The following is a 20,647-nucleotide window of genomic DNA, read 5'->3' on the forward strand; positions in this document are numbered from 1 at the left end:
ATTCTAAGCATCTGTTTGTGGATGCTGCTTGAATTAACTGATCATCTTACACTGAAGCAGTGTGTTCTGTGCACCTGCTGTATGCGGCCCCCCATAGTCTACATGTTCTGAATAGATGGGTTGCAGTTGCTTTTTATTTAGCTTTTTAAGGGTAAACATTTCAGTACTAATCACTATCTATGTAACATTTTCAGAGAGCTTCTTTCATCACAGAAGCACTGTGTTGACCTCCCTTTGAAAGACAGCTAGAAATGTATTGTTTTTATTAAGTATTAGATATATAGAAGGAGGGGAGGATAGCTGTTTGAACCTAACGTACACTGTTGGGTGTCACTGAAAACCATTTGGATGTAAAACGCTTTGTATTTAATGCTTTAATTTTTTGGTTGCATTGCCTGACCTATGCCATCCAGCTAATTTTAATGTATAATATTATCTTTCATGTGTTGCTTTGAAGTATGAGGGTTTGTTTTCGCTTACAGCTGACTCCACTACATTGAAACCCTTTCTTTTTGTTTCAGATAATATCCCAGAAGAGCTGAAGGACCCATTTTACATAGACCAGTATGAGCAAGAACATATTAAGCCACCTGTCATCAAGCTGTTGTTGTCCAGTGAGCTGTACTGTCGTGTCTGTAGCCTCATCCTGAAAGGGGATCAGGTGGCTTCTCTGCAGGGACACCAGTCAGTGATTCAGGCTCTGTCTCGGAAAGGGATTTACGTCATGGAGAGTGATGATACACCTGTGTCTGAATCTGATCTTGGCTCTGCACCAATCAAAATGGTTAGCTTAATTAAATCCACCCCTATTTTTATAAAACCGTGCTAGTTTTGGCTTGGGGGGGGCGGGGGGATAGATAATGAAGTAAAGAGCTTTCACTTCTAGGTCACTTGTCTCGGCAGTTTTTCTTGGAAGCGTATTGTGAATAGAGAGAGTATTTAAAACGTTGATAGTCTGAGGTATGTGAAACACTGCGACTATTTTGTGTTTGCTTTTTTAGGGTTCTCATATGGCAATGATTGATGCTCTGATGATGGCATACACTGTAGAAATGATCAGCATCGAAAAGGTGGTTGCTAGTGTCAAACGGTTTTCTACATTCAGTGCCTCAAAAGAACTACCCTATGATCTGGAGGATGCAATGGTGTTCTGGATTAATAAGGTAACTTTGACAGTTAGAATGGACAGGTAGTTGCTTCTAAAAGTAATTGTTGATCAAGTAAAAAGGCTTGATCATTGCTTTCTCCCCTTCTCCCTTTCCCTCTGGCTAAGGAATCAACAAGTACGTAGCTATTTCAAATAAATGTTGGTACATATTTTGGAAGGAATTGTGTAATTATAGAAGTACTAATTGGAGAATATTTCTTTAAAATAGTAGCTTTTGTTTTTGTAAAACTATGTCCATACATTCCAGTGGGATGTCAGGGGAACTCAGCATTTAATTGGAGTACAAAATTTTATGTCAGTTTTGATGATTTACCCCTTTTATAAGTGAAAAACAGATTCAAGATTTTTCTTAGAAAATCTAGGACTTTGTAAGACACTTCTCTATATCTGGAATGGTGGGTAATAAGGATTGCTTATTCAGTTGCAAAAATTCTGAAAATTGAAATGCAGCTATATTTTAATCTTTTCCATTTTAGGTTAACCTTAAAATGAGAGAAATAACAGAGAAAGAGTTCAAATTAAAACAGCAATTAATGGAAAGCCCAGGTCACCAAAAGGTAAAAGATTATTAACTGCCTGACTGCTGTATTTTGGATATTTTCCATTAAAACTGAAATCCTGCTATTGTTTTGGATATACATGCATTCAGTGCTACTCTTTATAAAATGAATGAGGGGGGAGGTATTCTAGCCAGTGAAACTCACTCTTGTGAGATTCTTTGTATGTAGTTTGTTTTGTGTTATCTTCATTATCCTTTCTTACTTTTCATCCCAGTAGTACCTTTTGACTTGCCACTAAATTATGATTTACAGTGAAATAACTTGTTCAAACTTTGAATGCTTTGTATAGGTGGGAATTCAGTTTTAATAGAACAGAATGTACAACTTGTATTTTGAAGTCTTTCAGGCAGATTTCTTGTGCATATGCTAACGATACAATGGACATACCAGGGGTTTAATCCAACTCTAATAAGCATGCTCTAAGCATTCAGATGGTAATTTATGCATGCATTTCCCTCCCTTATCCCCTCACCCCCCTCAAATTTATGTCACAATGCACTGATGTTGCAAAAATATAGGACACTTTCATTACTGGAGAACATAAAATAGACTTTCCTCAAATATAAATTAATTTGATGCTGGTAGGAGCAAGCTCCAGCTTAAAGGTGTTTTAAAAAAGATGCATAATGCTCACCTTTCAAATTGGCACAATTCAGCAAAGACGCACGACCTGTGTAATTGTCACAAATATTTAAGTTTCATAAAAAGGAAATGTGGGTTTTTATGTCCTTAGGTACAGCATAACCTACATGATTTATAAGAACTTGTGAGCAGTTATACATTTATAAATGTGTGGTGTTGAGGATGGTTAACTATATGGCTCACGTTTGAAAGTTTTAAGGTTTTTTAAATATTATTGTAACCTTTTAAAACCAATCTTTGGTTAAACTTCCTCTGATATATGAAAGTGTTTATTGCTTAAGTGCATTCAAGTATTATTGCTTATAACTTGTTCTGCTGATGTTCCTTTCCTATTCCTACATTCCTTTCCTTGCTTTCCTGAGCAGTCTCCTTCCAAATGGTATTGGAAATTAGTACCTGTAAGTGAACTACTTTTACACCAGTTGTCATTCACAAAATCATGGCTTTTGAACTTCTTTGGTGTTTGCTTCCATTAAAACGCTGCTTAGAGAAGAACGCTGAAAGCCTTTTTGCTTTATGGTTTTTGGGCATCGAGTTTAATCTCCGTAACACAACTTTACATACTGTACATACAGCATAATCACTCAACAGCACTTCAGAACTTGTAATGGAGAGTGAGGGATGGGAAGAGGCAGGATTACAGGCAGTTCGTGGTGGTTGGAAAGACTGTGTGTGCTGTTTTTGTCCTCTGTAGGCAATTGATTACAACACTAAGGTGATATTAAAAGCTGGTCAGTTTAAATTTGATAGGCTGTTCATCTTTCAAGCTGTATTTTAGATCATTTTTGCAGTAATCCATTTGATAAATTCCTCGGGCTCTTACCTGTAAAACTGATTACGTAACAGAAGTTTTTGAGGCCTACAGTTTAAACCAGTAAGACAGCCTCTGAGCGGAGGGAGAAACAGGAGGAGAGTGGAAGCGAGTTGCCCAAAGTCACTGACAGGCAAGCAGTAGAACTGAGGTCTGATTCCCAGGCCGTGGCCTTCACTGATTGTGCTGGTTTACTACCAACCTGGACCGTGCTGCCGTCTGATTTTTTTTTTTTTTTTTTCCCCCTCTGTCTCACTCACTTTTGTTGCTGTAGTTGTTCGGTGTCAGCCAGAGTTCTCCAATCTTGTTAAAGGCACTTATTCTTGCTAAGAACAAAATCACTCATCGTTCAGCATTTAGAAAGTACCTTCCTTTTTAGTAGACTGCACAGTTTGGTGCCCCGTAACCCAAATTTATGAATGCATCTTAAATTTATAAAGCCCTTTTCCACTGTAGATTGAAAGTCTGAAGTTTAAACACAAAAGACAGGTGTTTAGCAGAAAAATTAATTGAAAAATAGGGATTTAAATGGAATGGGTCTTAAACCTTTTTGGTGAATGCAACTTTTTTTTCATTCCAGTAAAGGAAGCAGGAACTCCACAGCTGTAATCCTCAGGATTGGCTAATGATTGGCTTAAATTTCATTTAAACTTCGGTTGGCACTACATTTAAAATGAGTATAAATATTTTTCCTTTTTAATAATCTTAGGTTTAAAGAGAAGTCTTTGAAGTTCATCTTTAAACCGCTTAATTCTACTAAATGTGTAAATACTTTTTTAAACTAACCAGATCACCTTAGTATAGATGCTCATTCTTTTGTTGCAGCAATCATTTTCAGTGCACAGTGGATGATAACGCATTTTATTTGGTTCATGACTTTGAATAATCATTGTTGTGTATCTTACTATTTCTTTCTGTAAAAGCCTGATCTGATGCATGCCATATCACACTGCATGCTGGAACCAGTGGAATATGCTCGTGTGGTACAGTATGATCACATTACATTACATGTGTAAGGAGTGATCCAGGCTGGGGGAGAAGCTCAATCTGCACCTAATGAAAACATACACCCCAAAATTTAAGATGGCAAATTCAAACAGCAAATTTGCTACAGTGTAGCAAATGTTTGCCTCTTCATAAACAGACATATTTTTTTCTTACAGAGCCACTTATCTTTAGTTTAAAATAAAATATGCAAATTTGGAAAGCATAATTTGAAATCAACTATATAATGGTTGATTTCTTTTATTCTGCTTTGTTACTGAATGACTTTTGTTCAGTTGGACAGAATTTTTCTCAGCCTGTGCCATTCTTGTGTGTGTGTAAGTAGAGACAGACAACTTTTCTGACCTGCCTTACAAATTGTGTTAGTATCCTCTAGAACATATTCGTAAAAACAAGTAGTTCTTAAAGATAAATGCATTATCTATGTATTTTCAGTAGAATACAGCTGCATATTAGAGCAAATTACAGGATTAGATAAATAGCTTCTCAAACGCTGGTTGATGTTTAATGCACTAAATGTATGACTCTAGTCTTATTTTCCCATTCTGAAAGTTAATTCTGCTAAGCTCCATAGTGTGTGCTCATTTGTGCTGTCGCTCCATGCTGTAGTTAAAACCTCAAAAACAAATTCTTGAACTGCTGAGGCATCCTGCTAACTTAGCATGTAGTTTATTTAAATTATTTCAAGTTAATATTAATTTCCTTTGAAAAACAAGCCATTCCTAATGGTTTATTCCCCTTTTTTGTTGGACTTTTTTCAAAATTACCTGCTACTTTCTAAAGTCTTTAGGGTAGGATTCTCGGGAATGCTCAGCATTGCCTGAACTTTCTGAATGATGAAGTCCCTGGGAATATTGTCACTGAAAGCAGTGGCCTAAATTTCTTAATTTGTTTTTCTGCTGTGCAAAATTATAGTTTATATTGGTGCTGCTGCATGGGGTGTCCTGTCTCAACTTCAAGTGAAGTTTGACTTAGCTGCTTGCGTACATATTAAGAAAGATTTGGTTTGAGAGTAGGTAACGAATAGGAGGCTGATACCCTAACCATAATGAAGCTTCTTGTCTGCTGTTCAAATGTGAAGTGGCTTGGGTGTAATGTTTATCTTTTGGATTTGATATTTTGCATTTGTGTCTCTAAATGGAGGACTTATGATCTTACTTTCACAGCAAAAAGCTGTTGTACAGGTACAGTTTGGTTTGGGCAGCATGAATTACTTTCAAGAGTTAGGGGTAAATCTTTAAAAGGGAAGAGTGGTGCTTGTTAAATTTGACTTTTGTTGAGAAAAGAGAATTAACTGAAATTAACAACTTAAAGATGCGCCATAGGGAATTTGAGTACTTATGAAAGCATAGCGATTCTTATTAGCATAATGCAACTGCTTGTCTTTATTTAGGTTCGTTATCGTCGAGATCATCTTTCAAGCAGGCAATTACCGTACTTCCCTATGCTTGAAGATCTCATGAAGGATGGCAGCGATGGTGCAGCTCTTCTAGCTGTCATACACTACTATTGTCCAGAACAAATGAAGCTAGATGGTATGGGAAGATTCTTTGAAAAAGTATTTCACTTTGAAAAAATGCAGTTAGAAACATATAGTCAGATAATAGATATATATCTATATAGAGATAGATATAGATGTATAGATAAATAAACGTAAGGTCTCATAGATATAGATAGATCTATACTAACAAGAAATAACTTGTTAATATAATCCGTAACTTGTATTCCAAAAAAGAGCCTCCTTTTGGTACATGACTTTGCTTCGCAAATGCATTTTGATGAGTAACTAAATTTATCGTATATTTAATAATCTCAGCAATTCATCTTTATTTTGTTTCGTAAATCCAGGAATTTTTTTTTTTTCCTTTTTAGAGTATAATAATAATAAAATAAGTTGGGGTCAAATTCCATTTTAGGAAAAGATGTAGGTGTTCAACAGCTGTCAGTTGATATTTTCAACATTTTTGCTTTCCGCAGACATACATTACTACATAAAATGCAAGGTAGCAGAGAACCATGCTTTATTTTCATAATATGTTTAATCACTTCTTCTCTTGTTCGTTCATTTGACCTATTCTTCAAGATGTAGTGTCAATTTGATCTCTGTTTAATAAATGTATTTTAAGAAAAAAGAGGGATATTTTAAATAGATTGTCATGAAAGTATCAGGCATTTACAAACATGTCATAAAATGTGAGAGCCTGCCAATGTACCGTATCAAATCTTATTGAATGCTAAATTTGTTTTTGGAAGGAAAATAATGATGTAAAAAGGACAGGTATTTTTGTGTAATTTTGATAGTATACAAACATATTAATGCAGTTATTAAAGTCCAGCCGTTTGTAAAGTGTGATAGACTGGATGGTGATGCAATCATCTGGCATTCAAAGCTATAATCTTTAAATGTTGCTTTTTTTAAAAAGCACTCAGAGGGGTTGTGGCATTTTATAATGGAAATAACCTTTTCTTTTTTCTCTTCAAATTAAGGCTGTTGCTCTGGAAGTGTTTTGTTATGTTTACGTGCATTTTGCTTCCATTATTTTAGATTTTGTCTATCATTTCCAAGTACCTGTTTAGATCAGAGGTCAAACTGAATACAGAATCATTTGTGTTTTGTCTATGATTTTTGGCTTTCCTTTTACTTTACCTTAACACTAAGTTTTCCTTTTGATGATTAGCTTCACTTTAGGATCAACTGATGAGTCTTTCTTAGGATTCTTCAGGTTTTTGTGCTGGAAATCCTTGTCGTTTCTCCTTTCTTCTTTTAGAGGGTTTGAACAGCCATAATGCTGATACAGGGATACTTTCAAGGTCTGTTTAGCTGCAGATAGATAAATAGCTATGTGGGCCCAAAGGTATTCTGTCAAAAAATTGCAAGTGGTCTTCTGACCCAGGGTCTCTTATAACCCTACTATTAGTGTGGGATTTCATTTCTTCCATACTTATCATTTACAGTAGTTGTGCAATACATGGTGATCCCTTATTTAATTCATTCATTTTTGTGTCTCCCTCCAGATATCTGTTTGAAGGAGGTAACCTCAATTGCAGACAGCCTCTACAATATTCAGCTTCTGAAAGAATTCTCAAATGAATATCTAAATAAATGTTTTTACCTCACATTAGAGGACATGCTATATGCTCCTTTAGTCCTAAAGGTGAGGCATCTGGTTGAATTAATCTTTTTTTTATGCAAAATATAAGAGAAGCCATTAGCGTGAATGGTGATGTGTTTTTTTGGATTTGTTTTCTTAGCCCAATGTCATGGTTTTCATTGCGGAACTATTCTGGTGGTTTGAGAATGTCAAGCCAGACTTCGTACAGCCCAGGGACGTTCAAGAAATAAAAGATGGTGAGATTCTTTAACTTTAGGTTGATATTAGTGTTTGAGCTAGGGAGGGGGGTGAGGGACATTTACTAATACAGTAAAAGCAGTGTTAACCTGCATTTTACTAATGGGAATACTCTATTAACTGGGATTTCCAATATCCCCCAATACAAATCCTCACTTTAGCAACCGGAATCTTTGCTGAGTCTATCCGGCTTGCGCATGCACATCAAGTGTTTGCGCTACAAGTGTGGCACTGTCTTCTGTATAACACTCAAGTAACCATAGTTTATAGATAACCAGCACCCCCTTTACCCCACTCATGCCAGATAACAAAGCTTTTACTGTGTATAAACTGTAATGAAAGAGCTTATTTTGCAAAACTTTTTCCTCTTCTATTTGTTTTCCTTCCAATGATTGTTTTTCCTTTTGAAAAATATGAAGGAAAAAAAATGCTCCTTGATCAAGCTGTGGATTGAAATATATGTATTTGTATAATTTGCCTTCTAACAGCTTCAGAATCTTTAAAAAACAGATACCTTTTAAACTCCTGACACTTTCCATGGGAAGAGGTGCTAAATTGGTTGTTCATTCGTACTGCTTTAGAGGTTCATTTTCAAACTTGGTAAAAGAAAAAGGAATTGTTAGGTAGGAAAGGACCTCCTCAGTTATTTTGTCCAATCTCCTGCTACTGTAAACATCTATATTGTAACATCTGTTTTATACATTACTAAAACTCTTATCTTAAACCTAGAATCTTTTTTGTTCCACTGTTTTTGTTGGAAAGCTCTTCCAGAATCTCACAGCTCTGATGTTTAGAAAACTTATAATTTCCAGCCTAAATTTAGTTGTGGCCAGTCTTATATCCATGTATCTTGTGTCAGCATTATCTTTTGCCTTAACTAGTTTTTCATCCCTCCCCTTGCATTTCCCTCATATAAAGAGCAGTTGTACCCCCTCTCAGCCTTTGTTTTGCTAAGCTAATCAAGCCAAACCCTCCTGTATGATAAGCTGTCCATTCTCTTGATCATCTGTTAGCCCTGCTCTGCACCTATTCATGACAAATTAATTCCAACCACAGCATGGGAGACCAGTCTTGTATGCCATGTTCCAGGTGAGGTCTCGTGAGTTCCCTGTACAGTGACATTATAGTTTCATAGTTAGTGGGGTCTGAAGGGACCTGAGCAGATCATCGAGTCCGACCCCCTGCCATGGCAGGAAAGAGTACTGGGGTCAAACGACCCCAGCAAGGTGTTCATTAAAATACTTCTATCTTTGCTGGAAATAACTTGAGTGATGCATCTACAAATTTGCCTTTTTCATCACTCTATCATGCTCATCACTCTTGCTCAGCCTCCTGCAATCAGCTAATACACCCTGGTCTTTTTCCAGCTCAGTCTTATTTCTGATGGATGAGGTTCCAGCGTGTAGCATAAATTCCTGACGGCCCTTAGGTGCGTGACTTCAGCTGTGTGCTGCTGAGTTGCACCCTTTCCTATTACTATTATTCCTACCCATACTCACAAATCTCTAGTTTGAGCAAAATGGTGCTCTAACTCATGGTAGCTGGTCTGTCACAAGGTTTGGGCTGCAGCTTGAGCTCGAGTACACCTGCTGTTTGAGCTAATAAGTGAATGAGGGCACAACTACAGCTTACTGTTTTTAAGCACAAGGCATCAGCTGCTAATCAAATCACACTGTACAGCTTGTGTTGAGTGTTTCCGACTGCTCCCAAGTTAGGCTGGGTAACTTGTACTGAAGATGTGATGAAAAATGTGTACAGAAATAAGTGAAAATAGTGACTTTTTTAGATAAATGAATAAAAGTAGAAGCACTAATCCTCTTTTGGCTGAAACTATTGAAATTGATACCACTTTTCTCAGGCATCTTATATTAGTTTAAAATTTAGAATGGCTGCTTTACTTTTAAGACTCCAAATGGTGTGAAAAATACATTGGGTAACTATTGAGTATTACTGCTTCAGAAGACTTGGATTCAGCTATAGCATGCATTTCAGATGCACTTAGATTATTTCATCCACAAATTGTTAGTATTAATTAAAATGCCACTATTTTAGTTTGGCCTAGCTTGTCTGATTTCCCTCCCCCCACCCTACCCCCTACAATTCGCTATCATGTCCTCAGGATTTTCGCATCTAAGTTTAAAAGTTAAGGTTATCCTGTACTTTGAGTAACTCTTTTCTGTAAAGGTTACAAAACCTAATGTGAAATTTAAAGTAGAAGTTTTAACTCTGAGCACCTGCCTTCAGGCTAGAAAGATCTTGTGTTAGTCTGGTGTGCTTTTATAGGAATCCTTTTTGGTAACATTATATATATGTGTGCAGCTAAAACGGTATTGCAGCAGAAGAGCAGTCGTCCTCCTGTTCCTATTTCCAATGCAACCAAACGAAGTTTCATGGCTAGTCCAGCTAATACCAATTCAGCTGACCTGCAGCCTTCAATTCAGCTACCCCCAGAAGCTTGCAACAGGTATTACCTGCACCCTGAAGAATCTGAATATCTGTAAGTCTGTTTCTGTATCCATTATCTTGCTTGCATTTCCACTTGGGTAATCTAGGAATGTCTGCTGTTCCCAAATTATCTGGTTTTGTTACAGTAAATGAGAGATGAAGCTTCTTTCACCCAGTTTCTAAAATGTGCCCAGTTCTCATGAGGAAAGTGGTGTGTATCATATCTTTGCCATGAATGAATAATCTAATGTAGTTAGCACTGTCCTATAGCCAGGGCTGTCCCTGGCTCTGTGAATCGGGGTGACTGGCCCGGGCCCTGTTCTTTGGGGGGCCCTGCAGAGCCGGGCTGGCTTTGCGTCCAGCTGCTTGCCACCTTCCTCCTCCCCCCCCTGCTGCTGCCACCACTGCTGCCATGTCTGGGCCCCACACAGGCTGATCTGCCCCGGGCCCCGCACCCTGCTGTGGTCGTCTCTGGTCATAGCAGAAGTTAGATTCATTTTGTTCAACTGAGAAATTATAGAGTACTGAAACCATTCTCCAATGGAAGATTTACCATGCTGTATAAATGACAGCACAAAAAAAACAAAAAAAAATCCCGGAAGTCAAATCAGTCCACTGCCTAGACAGCAGAAGTGAGAGAATTTTGAACAGTGAGCCTACCTGCTAGGCTTGAGCTCTTACTTTCCATTGCTGATAAAATTTGGAAGTGTGTTCTGCTAACCCCAGGCGCGGCGGGACAGGTGGCGGCCCGAACAGGCAATGTTCCAACCAGAACATGCCGCTCAGTTATTCAGCATATTTTGTTATCTGGCACCCTCCATTCCCCGTGGGTGCCGGGTAATGCAGCTTTTACTGTACTGGAAACTCTGGGATCAAGAAACCTTTATCATCAACAGTTGCAGTGTACATAGTTGTTCATGGAACAGAGTGCTGCTAATTTCTGTCCTCTATGAGAACATGGGACCTCCTGCTTTTGCTTGACAGCCCTTGTATTAGGTAATACAAATACTCAGTGAGAGGGGGAATGGGCAATACCAATGTATCAGCTCTGTAACAGGAGCTTATTAGCCCAAACAAAATCAAGGAAAATGCTTTTTCTGCCTGATAATTGATCAGGACGCAAGTAAGAATATGTGGATACTAGAGCAGGCTAGTTAACTGCTCCAGCACATTATCCTGTCTCACACACAGTGGCCGGTATGACCTGCTTCTGAGAGAGGTGTGAAGACCCTGAAATGAGCTGTTTAAAAATAACCTACTTTGCAGGGGAAGTTTCTTAATTGCTTCAGAAACTGGCTGGTGCTCTGAAGTGCGTTTGTTTTATATCCTGGCTTTTAACCTTTCTAACCATAACCTGTGTAATGATCTGAGCAGTCAGATAAATGTCCAGTCCTTTTTTTGAATTTCATTATGCTTTTGCCATAGGGTAATTGTGTAAGAGTTCCTTTTTCAGTTTTACTGTTGTAGCCTTTCAACCTTTTCAGCATTCCCTTCTTTGTGAATTATGCAAGGTGGGTAAAAAGACCCCCTTTTTGGCCTCCCTGTTATGTTATACAACTTTATCATACCTCCCTGCTTTCTCTAAAAACAGTTTTCGTGTCAGTTTTGCATCATATGGGCATTTCTTTCCCTTTACTTCTCATTGTCTTTACTAGTCTCTGAATTCCCTTTATTTCTGCTGTATCTTTCTTGAGTTAGAGCATTGATACCAATGGCAGTATTTTCCACTGCCACTTTTATTGCCAAACAGTTTATCTTTTTTCTCTACTCTTAGGCAGAAGATTACTCATCATTGTAGACAGTGACAAGTTAGTGTTTCCCCAGAGTCATTAATTCAGCTTGAATCCACTAAGTTATAAGAAATATTCTAATTGTTGGTCTAGGAGAATTCCCTCCATCAAGTAATTAAGAAACAGCAGTTGTGGACCATAGGTTTGTTTTAAAAACTATTATTTTGGTCTTTCAATGCAACTAACAACATGTGCTGTAGTACTTTGGGCCAACCTGTTTGACAGGTGTGCCACAAATTAGCCCCATACCCTTCCCAAGTGTCACTTGGATCCCCTTCCCCCTGCCTTATCTGCTGCTCTGCTTTCTGCTCTCCTGCCTGTGATCTCCTGGCTGGCTTTGTTTTTTTGCTTTGCTTTTTGCCTGCTGTCCTATCTGCTGCTGTGTTGAATGCCCCCTTTCCAGTGCCACACACACAGGCTGCTCGTGCTACTTGTGGCACCCCTGCCATAGGGTGGCCACTGCTACAGCATGGCAGATCACTTTTGCCTTGTACCTTCTTGCTTGGTGACTGATTGTTGCCTATATAAAGAAGGCAGGGTGGATTTGCACCTTATATGCTAACTAAATCAGAGATGCTTAGCATAAGCATGGGTGTTTCTGGTGAAGTAATCCCACTGCTTACAAAAGCTTATACTATGCATCTCTGCTTCAGTTAGTCTGTAAGATGCAAATCCATCCTGCCTAAAGGATATTTTTAAGTTTATTTGTCCCAACACAGATCACATTGTGGATGGTTTCTTCAGTTTCATAGCCTGCTCAATGTGATGATATCTAGCTGATTTGGTTACAACTCTACAGCTTTCTCTTCCTCTCTTCTATGTAAGATTAAATTAAGCTCTTGTTTAAAAAGTAAAGTACTGTTAAGGTTAAAATTGTTCTGAGGTCTGCCACGTAATACGTTTAACTCGGTCTTTCTTTTCTCTTTTTGTAGCAGTTGCATAGGTATTTGTCTCCAGTGTATTTTAAAATGAGGTATATTTTAAGAACACGGTAAACAAAAACATTGCAGATGGTTTATGGAAAGTTTTAATGCTGCTTGAAATCTTGTTCTTAATTTTCCGTGATTGGTTTAGATTCACCTTCACTCGTTTATATTTAGTGGCATTTTGTTATAAGGCCAAGCTATCACCTGCTGTGTGTCTTTCCTCCTGTGTTTCTTTTTTCTACCATTGTAAAAAGAAATCTCATGGTAGTGATTACTGTTTTGTTATTTTCACTTTTTCAAAACTAGTGGCAAAGGGACCCCTGCCTTTAGCCCCTCCCATCCATTGCTGCCCTTGAGACAGAAGCAACAAAAATCATTGCAGGAAGAAGATAGCTCAGGTATGTCTTCACTTGAATTTGTCAGCAGATGATCCACTCTGCATTGGTCACCTTTCCCTGTCTGGAAGTTTGGTTTTTCCTGTATTAGAGAATCAAAATTAAATCTTTCATGAGTATTTATATATTTAAAAAGCTGCTAGAACCCTTTGTATTTGGTGGTATGATCTTTAAATGTGTGCAATTTAAATGGAGGCCTTTTTGCTGCTTTTATATTTTTAAAAGGCTTCAATCTAACTAATACTAGAGTACTCAAAAACTGAATTATCAGATGAGGTTAAATTTATATCTTAAAAATATGATGAATTGTAAGATATAGACATATTGAGAAGTGCTCTGATTGCCAGCGCTGCTACATTCTGGCAGGACCTAGACTGCATATTTACTTAGTAGGTCTACAGGGCATAGGAGTCGAGTCCTTCCTTTCCCAGATCTCCAGAGATGGGTTGTATCATTTTTGGCAACTTGCTCTGCTATTCAGTAAAACTGCATGCATTGATCTCTTGAGGTTTGGTTATGGAGATACGTTATTCGGAGAGCTGCTGACCACAAAGTGGTAGAGACAGTATTTTTCTTCCTGAAATAATATGGCATATTTACAAGCATGTCAATATATGCATTGTTACAATCTGAATTCCATTATGACTCTGCACTTATTTTTAATTTCCTCAGTAACTACTTATGAGTGAATTTAGAGAGAAGTTGGGATTTGTTATTTAAGTACTTCATAAGTTCAGTGACAACCAGTCTGAATGCAGACTTTCAGTTTCTTTTGGACTGCTTCAGAATCAAATACTAACATTATTGTAGGGATTGCTAAGATCCTTCAGGAAAGAGGGGTTTTTTTTGTTTTGTTTCCACCTGTGGAGTATCACAATCACCAGTTACACAAATAAACTTGCTCCTCGATTAAAGTACACAGGGCAAGAAATTAAAGTAAGCCCAACTTCTTAAATTCTTCGGGACAGAAACAAGCTATTGCTCTTAACTAGACAAAATGTTGGGAAATGGATTAAAAAATAAGGTATCTATCAGCAAAAACAAATTTATTCAGGATTCCAGTGCGTCTTAAACAGTGGTTAAAGCGGTACAAAAAAAATGGTTTTCTACCCAGATGAAAAATTGGATTTAACACTTATTAACAACAAACCATGAAGGACTTACAGTTTTTACTAACAAAAACTATATCTCAGGTAAAACAGATAAATGAGTTTGCTAATTTTAACTTTCCATGCCTGTTTTTTTCAGTGTTTTTCAGTTGCATTGATCTTTATTTCATTTTTCCTGCTTTCTTATATACTGTTTACCTGTTTTCTGCTGCCATCTGTTGGTGAAGTGGTTTGCGTTTGTTATTGAACTGAGTAAAATTGCAAGTGTAAGGCCCATTTCTAAATTTCCCAAGTATTTTTCTAATATTCCAGGCCATCGTCATCGTTCTAATTCTTTGACTCGAGTTGATGGACAGCCACGAGGTTCAGTTCTTGCGTGGCCAGAGAAAAAACCTAGGTAACTGCTATTTTAACTTTTTTTTAATATATATGCAAGAGCTTCTTTTGCCTAGAATGGGCTTAAATTATATGGCAAGTTTGTGCAGTAACATGTATGAGTTATTTAGAGACAGGTCTCAGGCTAGCACATTTTAGAAGTGGTCAGTGATTTTTGGGTGGAGAGTAGAGATGCCTTAAAGGGGTATAGTAACTTTCAGAAACTGCCAACCACTCACCCTCAAACAAAAGCATCTCAAGCTGCCATCCATTGTTGCTAGGAATTCTTGATACAGCCACTCCTCTCAAAATAGAGCGTGGATTTTGGCTATATACATTGTAGTCACTATAGCTAAATAGATTCCAGCTTATCTTATGCTTTAGCACCGTAGGCCGTTTTTAATAGCTCTGTCTTTTCTAGGCCTCTGTCTCAGCCAACGCCATTTGCTCTTCATCATTCTACAAGTAGTGAGGTGGACCCTGGTTCTGGCGATAGCATCAGCCTGGCTAGATCAATCAGCAAAGACAGTCTAGCTTCAAATATCATCAATCTAACTCCAAAACACCAGCCTCACGCTGCATCAGTTAAAACAAATGGAAAGAGTTTGCTGAACAACGTTGAAATAGAAGATGAAGATGAAGAACTTGTTGCAATAATCAGATCGGATGAAACACCAAGCCATGGTGTCCCTGAACTTCCGAGTACGTCCTCCAGGGCACCCACCCTAGCTGCAACCACGTGGTCTCCAAAAATGCAAAGCGAGGCCTTGGAAAGCAAAACAGATAGTTTTTACTTGGAGCCTTTATTACCTGCAGTCCTAAAACCAGCAAAGGAGAAACAAATAATCAACAAAGTGGATGAGTGTGGAGAAGGGAAACAAAGGGGTTTCTTAACAAAGAGACTAAATGAGGGACACTTGCCTTTGTCTCGCAAGAAAGCAAGCAGCAGTCATGGGGACCATGATCTCAATAGGACTTTTACTCCAATATCTAGTTCAGATTTCACTACAGTTGCAGATCCTAGTACTGCAGACTCGATGACGCTCTCAGATGCTGTATTAGAAGTCTCTAGGCCTTTAGCTACTAGCAGCTTGGATCCTTCAGCTCAAGAGCAATCCTTTGGAGGCTTCTTTCTTCATGCTGCTAAATCTGATGAAGACATTGCAAGCAAAGCAAATGTCAACTATTTGAAAGGTATTAACGCACACGTTCCAGATACTACATGGACTATGGTGAGGCATGATTCTGATTCAGATCTTCTAGATATAGAGGATGCTGAACAGGACATGGTAATGGTAGATGACCACCCAGTAGTTGCAAAATATATAGGGGAAGAGGAATCTGCAAAGTTACAGGAGGATATGAAGGTGAAGGAACATGAAGATAAGGATGATGCTAGTGGGCGTTCAAGTCCATGCCTGAGTACTGTTTCTCAAATTAGCAGCGTGTCTTTGACTAGTGGGAGTGTCAGAATGACTAACTTTGCAGAACGGAAGCTCCAGAGACTTAACAGTTATGAAACAAAATCTAGTACAAGTAGTTCCCAGAAGACCACACCAGATGGATCAGAGAGCTGCCCAGCACCGTTGACTACATGGAAACAGAAGCGAGAGCAAAGTCCCAACAGGCAACATAAAGACAATGTCAATGTCTTGGCTTCTGAATTGGTACAGCTCCATATGCAGTTGGAGGAGAAGCGAAGGGCAATAGAAGCCCAGAAGAAAAAAATGGAAGCTCTGTCAGCTAGGCAGCGACTGAAGCTGGGCAAGGCAGCTTTCTTGCACGTTGTTAAAAAAGGGAAACCTGTTGATGTCCCGCAGCCACTTAAACCAGAACACTTTCCAAAAGAATATTCTCGGCACGGTGGGGAAGACCTAGATGATGTTTCCTTAAGTTCTAAGTCTGAGGAGTTTCTTGCAAAAGAGGAGGAGAGAGAAGAAATGTTTGTTGATTCACAAGAAGTGACAATAGCGAAAATGCAAGAAAACTTGGCTTTCGCTGAGCAACACAAACCGAAAGAATCTGCTGCTATACATGAGATAGAAAAAAGCAAGATTATTTCTGCTGCTCTTCTAGAAGATAATGTTGCTGAAGTGGACGTTAATGAATGTGATCTTTCAATTGAAAAGCTAAATGAAACAATCAGTACGCTTCAGCAGGCTATATTGAAGATTTCTCAGCAACAGGAACTTCTTATGAAAACTCCAACAGTACCATCACCCAGTACCAGAAGTAACTCACAGGACCAAAAGGTAAAATCATCCATTCATTTTGTTGAGCCTCTTTCTCCAACTGGAATGAGCAGTCTTCGTAAGCCGCCTCGATTTGGTCAAGGACGAAGTCCTCGCTCAGGAAGACCAGCTGACTTGAAAGTTGCTAAAGATAGACAGCAAAACACAACACGTATTAAGACTCCAACCCAAAGCATAGAAACGCTACCACATTTAAGATCATTTCCATCTAACAATTCATCTAGAACACCAACAGAAACTAGTTTTGAAAATAGTCCAGATCATGGAAGTGTCCCTCAAGAAAAGTGTTTCTTTGATAGCTATAGACTCCGTGATGAGAGTAATCAGCGGGCATTTGGTCTCTCCACTTCCAAAGATGCAAACATTATCTCTGAAATGAGCAAAGATGTGACCAGTGATTTTAAAGAAGCGGGGTTAAATTCTTCAGATGGCTCAGGAAAAGAAAACGTTCCAGTGGAAGAACCGCTGCGAAGCAAGGCAAATCTCATTGAAGTAGACTTGTCTGACTTAAAAGCCCCAGATGAAGGAGACCTTGAAAGCCAAGGTAGCTCTACAGACATCATCAGCGAAAGTGATCAGAAGTCTGGAGTGGGGTTTTTCTTCAAGGTAAACATTGCAGTTTTGGTTGCATCTATTCATCTTTCGCCTCATTTCCCAACCTGGTTTGGACTAACTTGCTATTGCATGGGTGCAGTTTTATGGTAAAAGCTGCGTCTGAAAGACTTCCTTGTGAAAGGAAGTTCTTTAGGTCAAGGAGTGAAGTCATGGTCCTAGCATATTAGTGTCAGGCCAGCATCTTGACTGGGTTTTTTACTTCTCCCTTACATCTTGTCACAGTGATCTAGTTGGGGTGGTCCTGCTTTGAGCAGGGGGTTGGACTAGATGTGACCTCCTGAGCTCCCTTCCCACCCTGGTTTTCTGTGATTCTCTGAATCCTGAAGGTCAGCTGAGAGCAATCTTCTACAAGTACCATCAATATGCCAAGTTTGCTTGGGAAAAACACATAGGAGGTTGTTTTCAGCAGTTGCTCCTCGGCTCTGGAACACCCTTCCTCTCAAGGCCCGTCAGAACCGGAGCCTGGACGTCTTTCAGAAGTGTAGCAAGACCAGCTAAAGCTAGGCTGAGATGTTTAATAGATTTTCACTTTATTTGCTATTGTGTTTGTTTATTCTCGTTACCCCTTGAGTTGTTCTGTTTCTCATATTATAAGCCTCCCTGAGCCTTTTTTGGGAAGGTTGGCATATTAATGGCATAATATGAATAATCATCATTTGCTATACCTGGCATATATTCATATAACTATTTCTGAAAAGTAAGCTGCCTGTACTGTTTATTAAGAAAAAAACCTCTCCTATGCATCACTGAGTTGGTAAAAGAGTAGCTGCTTATTTATATCCTACCCAATACAGCTAGAAAGATTAGCTGCAGTATTTTCAGTTTTACTCTATAGTCAGTTAAACAGATTTGCTGAAAGCAATTTTCAGTAGTGTTATTTCATGACTAGATTGTCACTTTTCTGTTTCTAGATAGTATCTGTTTGTTTTTTTATTTGGCATGGTAAATTGTAGCAATGTCTCACAAATAATGGGAACAGTAGTTAAGCACTTTTAAAAAGTATATACTTAGTTTTTTTTATTTAAGGCTCTTTATGGGATGTTACGCTTGAAGTTGTCTGCCAAAGAAATAATAGAAAACAACTTCTATGAATTTAAGCAGCCACTAAAACAATTTGTTCTTAAATCTTATCGTGTGGAATCTAATCCGTCACTACACTTTTGTCTTGTGTTATTTGCTCTGCAAAAAAGTATTGTTTCCAATATAGCGTAAAGCCTGCATAAATGCTTCTTGTAACTTGTGAATTGTTTGAGTATTCAGTTGATGATCTGTGATAACTCTGACTTGTAATATTTCCCATGCACCAAATAGTGGCAAACACGCAAAGGATAAAGAGGTGAAATTTGCTGGTTTTAAGTAGGAATAAATTCAGGTATTGCAGAAAAGCTTAGCATGCCACATCCCCAACTAAAGAAAATGAGAACCTTGACATCGGCTAACAAATGTCTTAAGCTGCTCTTTTATTTCCACTGGCTCTGTGATGAAATAGCTGCACATCCTTTTCTCTGTTCCTTGTTGTTTTTACTGAAGGGTATCTGTTTTTTTCTATATTACTCTTTTCTGCTCTTCGGTTTCTGGAGTCTTGTTAACACTTCCAGAAGTAAGTCCTGCTTCTGCACCTTGCCTGCTGTGTTAGACAACATATACAGTTGTTGGTCAGGCAAATTACGACCAACTGGTTTTCATCACTATTTGCCTATTACTTGAAAACTCCATGTTCCATTGGACCACGTGCGTTTCAAATTAATCATTTCAGTGGAGCCTAGCTCGTTACCCGCAAAACTCGTTGTTCTAGGCATGCCTTGAAACCTGCTAGACAGGGAGCTAAGAGATTAGGTTTTGTTGGCCAGTTGGCAGCACAGACGTCCAGTCCCCTAGTCCAGCAGCCTCAGAACTGGGGTTCCTAGGATCTCTGACGTCCAGTAGAGTTAGAGAGAGGGTAGTAATTGTATTTCATGGAGAATTTCCTGTTTTTGTACTAAATAGGATAGAAACCAGATTTCAAAATCTTGATGTCTGTGTCAAAGGGATTGGTGTTTTTTTATCCTGTGCTCATTATTTCACTTGCTGTTCTGCATAAGAATCTTATTGTATTAGGCACCAAAAAAGAAGTTAGTTTCTATGCCAATGATCTTAAATCTAAGTAATCTAATAGGCTTTTCTTGTTTCGTTGCTTGGCTTTGAGCTGGGGAAGGGCACATTACTGAAGTTCTATTATGCTTGTGCTCCGATACTGCAGAAGCACTAAATATTTTTCAAATAATGTAATATCCTTTGCAGCTGTTTAAAATTCACAGGATCTGTAAGAATATTTTATATGCTTGCATTTCTGGATCGTGGTGATTATGGCAAATATCTCAAGCTGGCAACTAAACAGTGTTCCTTTATTCAGTTGTAGTTAAATGAGTTAGAATTGGAGTAGACTATTTACACTTGAGTGAAGTTGACTTCTACCTTTTTATATAATCTAGTTGATAGTAACTGGCTTGAGTTAGTATGTTCCTAGAATAGAATAGTTACTGATACTGGATATCCTGGTCAGCATAGCAATTGCACCGTACAGCATAGGCTGCAGTTTCAAATGGTCCCTATATTTCATGCCAGTGTTAACAAAACTACACTGAACTGAGATTGAGATTAATTCTTCCCAACTTCCCTGGCTGACCTACATGAACACTAGAACGCTGACAAGGTTTTTTCCTGCCAAGTTATTCATGTAGCAGACAATTTAAATGTAGTTTATACTTCGTCTTTCAGGCTCTGGTAGCAAAGAAATGAGCTTTGTAAAAGTTTTCAGTTTTGACCTTCAGAACTTTTCTAGTCCCTCCTTTGTCCCCACCAGAGTTCTCTAACTTACCTGAATTGTCATTTGCAGGATGAACAAAAAGCAGAAGATGAACTAGCAAAAAAGCGTGCAGCATTCCTTTTAAAACAGCAACGCAAAGCTGAAGAGGCTCGGCTCCGAAAACAGCAGTTGGAAGCTGAAGTTGAACAAAAAAGAGATGAAGCCCGGTAAACATAACATTAGTACAGTGGAAAGGAATATTTTTTTTTAAACCTATGCTTTTTGTTGAAAAATAGCAAACTGCTGCATACTGTGAATGCATCTACTTGCATGCTTTAATGCACATTAGCCTATATTAATGCACATTAAAGGATTACAAAAAAACTATGCTCTAGCTAATGCACATTAAAATAGGTTAA

General features: G+C 38.4%; 1 protein-coding gene across 2 annotated transcripts in view; it reads left to right on the top strand.

Moving 5' to 3' along the window:
- Positions 1 to 20,647, top strand: part of CAMSAP1 (calmodulin regulated spectrin associated protein 1) — a 41,579-nt gene that overhangs the window by 13,115 nt on the left and 7,817 nt on the right. The window contains exons 2-13 of one of the 2 annotated variants that reach the window (XM_019540951.1): positions 522 to 784; positions 1,002 to 1,163; positions 1,645 to 1,725; positions 2,736 to 2,768; positions 5,580 to 5,721; positions 7,202 to 7,341; positions 7,439 to 7,535; positions 9,856 to 10,033; positions 13,004 to 13,095; positions 14,514 to 14,598; positions 14,998 to 17,434; positions 20,319 to 20,455. In XM_019540951.1, the coding sequence (XP_019396496.1) occupies positions 522 to 784; positions 1,002 to 1,163; positions 1,645 to 1,725; positions 2,736 to 2,768; positions 5,580 to 5,721; positions 7,202 to 7,341; positions 7,439 to 7,535; positions 9,856 to 10,033; positions 13,004 to 13,095; positions 14,514 to 14,598; positions 14,998 to 17,434; positions 20,319 to 20,455 (3,847 nt within the window). The remainder of the gene's footprint in view (positions 1 to 521; positions 785 to 1,001; positions 1,164 to 1,644; positions 1,726 to 2,735; positions 2,769 to 5,579; positions 5,722 to 7,201; positions 7,342 to 7,438; positions 7,536 to 9,855; positions 10,034 to 13,003; positions 13,096 to 14,513; positions 14,599 to 14,997; positions 17,435 to 20,318; positions 20,456 to 20,647) is intronic. The other variant, XM_019540952.1, reaches the window with a different exon arrangement.

The sequence above is a fragment of the Crocodylus porosus genome, unplaced genomic scaffold, assembly GCF_001723895.1.
Source record: "Crocodylus porosus isolate Cpor-Errol unplaced genomic scaffold, CroPor_comp1, whole genome shotgun sequence".
NCBI classification, from domain to species: Eukaryota; Metazoa; Chordata; order Crocodylia; family Crocodylidae; genus Crocodylus; species Crocodylus porosus.